This window comes from Atta cephalotes (assembly GCF_000143395.1).
Source record: "Atta cephalotes unplaced genomic scaffold scaffold00002, whole genome shotgun sequence".
Taxonomy (NCBI): Eukaryota; Metazoa; Arthropoda; class Insecta; order Hymenoptera; family Formicidae; genus Atta; species Atta cephalotes.
The window spans coordinates 14,399,497-14,402,578 of record NW_012130066.1 but is presented as its reverse complement, the minus strand read 5'-3'; the positions used below and the strand labels follow the sequence as shown (position 1 = coordinate 14,402,578).

The 3,082-nt window shown below is 31.5% G+C and overlaps 1 protein-coding gene across 1 annotated transcript in view; it reads right to left on the bottom strand.

Moving 5' to 3' along the window:
• The window catches only part of LOC105624075, a 58,073-nt gene extending 55,396 nt beyond the window's left edge, over positions 1 to 2,677 (bottom strand). Inside the window, exons 1-3 of the mRNA XM_012205438.1 lie at positions 2,560 to 2,677; positions 2,184 to 2,445; positions 1,740 to 1,830 (exon numbers count right to left, since the gene is read on the bottom strand). Coding sequence (XP_012060828.1) covers positions 1,740 to 1,830; positions 2,184 to 2,445; positions 2,560 to 2,677 — 471 coding nt within the window. The remainder of the gene's footprint in view (positions 1 to 1,739; positions 1,831 to 2,183; positions 2,446 to 2,559) is intronic.
• Between the last annotated feature and the right edge of the window lie 405 nt (positions 2,678 to 3,082).

The window sequence follows — 3,082 nt, the reverse complement described above, 5'->3', positions numbered from 1 at the left end:
TGTGTGTGTGTGTGGTGGTGTGTGTGTGTGTGTGTGTGTGGTGGTGTGTGTGTGTGTGTGTGTGTGTGTGTGTGTGTGTGTGTGTGTGTGAAACTTTTCTTCATAACTTAAAATGTACTTTACGAATGGAATTATAGTTCGAGATACCATACTCTCTACGTATATTAATATAATAAATTCGATGCACAGAGCGTCATAACGTGATTAACACATACTTTATATCGGTTTAAGTGACATGTATATAGCTTCACTAATGTTATAATTGTCAACATATGTGCTGCCATAGTTTGAAATATACATTGCATATCTCCGTTACATAGGACGAATTTAGCCAACTGGAAATACACGTTTATTTATCCACACTTGATCATGCTCCTATAATCAATTTTATCAAAAAAATTGTAGTTATCAATTACTTGTGGAATAACTATAGAAAATGTGCTTAAAGTCACGAAGCTCAAACAGATTAATTTCGTTTTTGGATTCTGATACGGCCATTGACCAACCAATGATGATACTTTTTTAACAACTCCGTAATAATTGGAATCCATAGTTTAAAGACAGCTTCGTCTAGTCGACTAACTTGAAAATTTTATTTCATTCAAGTCTTTGTCGCCCTTGGTATATTAATTTAAAATATACGTGTGTGTGTGTGTATGTTTTGTGTGTATTAAACATGTCATACATCCATAATAGTGATGATATATAATGTTATATGCTTCCTCTATAACAGCTGCAGTTTTCGTGTAACTAATCATGGTGTGTCTCTACGCAGCAATGTATGACACGTAATTCTTACGTAGGGCATGAATGGCATTTATTCCTTTGACATTAAATATAATGTAAAGAAAAGCGAAACTTTATGCCGTTTTGCAAGTTCCCTTTAGACATAATAAACATATTGATCAGTAGAAAGTTTCATTTTTTTGCTTGGTTTTTTTTCTCTGAAAGTTGAACCTTCTCGTTTAGAGACTCGTGGAAAGTTAAATTCATGTGCAATATACATAATAATACTTGGATATTCGAGCAAATCGACTTAATACGAATTGAAAATATTTCGTACATATGTGATTAATTACAATTATTGAGAGGAGAATTTCACAAAGATGATATGTGCTTTCGATAATGATATGCTACAGCGCAATTAATCGCCGGCTAATAATATAAGCTATTGAAAGGATGCAAGTACCGTACAGTATGACATTGAAGTTTGTAGAACCTTTAAAATAAAAGTGTAACTTGTCGTTAAAGGAACTCCAAAACATTATTTGCTTGTAATAATCAGGTCTTACCATAGTGAAGCTCTCTAAAGAGAAAATATAAATTTTGCCAGCGCTTAAGAAACTCAATCGAAGAGTCTTTATCATTATCAATGTAATTAATTTTTGTGACTTTATGGATACTTTATACCAACAATTATTGTATCTATAAATTTGTATTTCGCATAAAATATAAGAATGGAAAACAAAAATATGTGAGATGAGTGATAAACATCTTTTTTTTAGAAAGAAAAATCTTACATTTTGTCGCGTATTTGAAGACTATGATCTATCAATTTTTGCCCTTCAAAACTCAGAAAAAATAAATGTATCAGTTCACCAATAATGTATAATGCGTATCTCATTGATTCTAAAATATTACTGTTGTTCTGCTGCATCATCTTCAGGATAAAAAATGTAAGTATATTTTAATTTTTTGCATAGTGCATACATATATATTTTATACAAATGAATACATACTTGTAGCAAGGTAATGCTCATTCCTATTGTTACTATTAATATTTGCATAGCGAAAGATACGTTAAACGTATCTTCAAGAAGTTGCGCGTACCTATGACAAACGAGAGATATAAGATTTTAATGATGATTCGAATTTGTGTCCGGATATTTGTTTATCTTTAAATGGAAATCCACATTACACCGTTACCGTATTATAATGGTATTTTATTCGATTTTATACATTTACTTTAAAGTTTTTCGATGTACATGTACAATGAACGCGATTCTTTTGCGGTATGCATCATCCGTATTTATAGTTTTCGCTTGGTCATTGCGATTATAAAATAAATGTTCAAGACGAAATCTACAAGCAATTTGTAAGGTATTATCCATTTCATGTGGAATCGAAATAAAATTATAAAAATATTCATTTCGTTTACAATGCATATTAAATTATTCACTTACCCGACTACAGCAAACATACTGCAAACATGTTCAACATAAGTTACAAATATACAATCGTGGGCGACTATTCCAGTCATAGCAATTTCCCAGGCTACGATAGCATGAAAGAAGATATAGAAAAAGTATTCTCTTTCATCGACAAAGTAATATCCTGGATACGTCAATAGAATAGAGCGGGATTTGTTGAGAGGTAATACAACATCCAACAGTTGCGGTATAAGAGACATTGATAGGAACAGATAAAGAGCTACAAAGCAATACACTACCCAAAAAAAAATGAAATAATTATCTAATAATTATTAAATTATTAATTTTTAAAACAAAAAGAGCAGAGATAAGAAGATGTGCGGATAGAGATTGCACAATTTATTCTTACATGAGTATCCTAGAGAGTATCGTCTACCATTTTTGGCATATTTCCTCATAATGTTGTATTCTTCTGAAGTTTCCAATGCATTCCAGTTGACGTATAAACGATCAGTGAGATCTTTCATCTAACAATAAGACTTGATTAGCAATGGGCATCTTTGTAAATTAATATACTATTATAAAATGGAATGCTAAAGCTGAAGAGCTATTATATACTTGAAAATATAATTCAAACATTATAAAACGATAGAATTAGGCTGTGTTCCCAGTTAACACTAAATATTTATAGAAAATTCGATTCATATTCTCAATGTGCCGAATAGGTATTCCGATTCAGTGAAAGAATCATGACAGAATACAAATACCGATGAAATATTCAGAATATTGTATATCACGAAAATCGCGAGCGAGCGAGCAATATATATCTCCGCCGATAGATGTGGCGGAAAGCATTTACTCGTTAACAAGAATTATCTAGGAGATAATATAAGGAGCGCAGCATTTCGCCTAAAGTAAGTCTCAAATTGAGT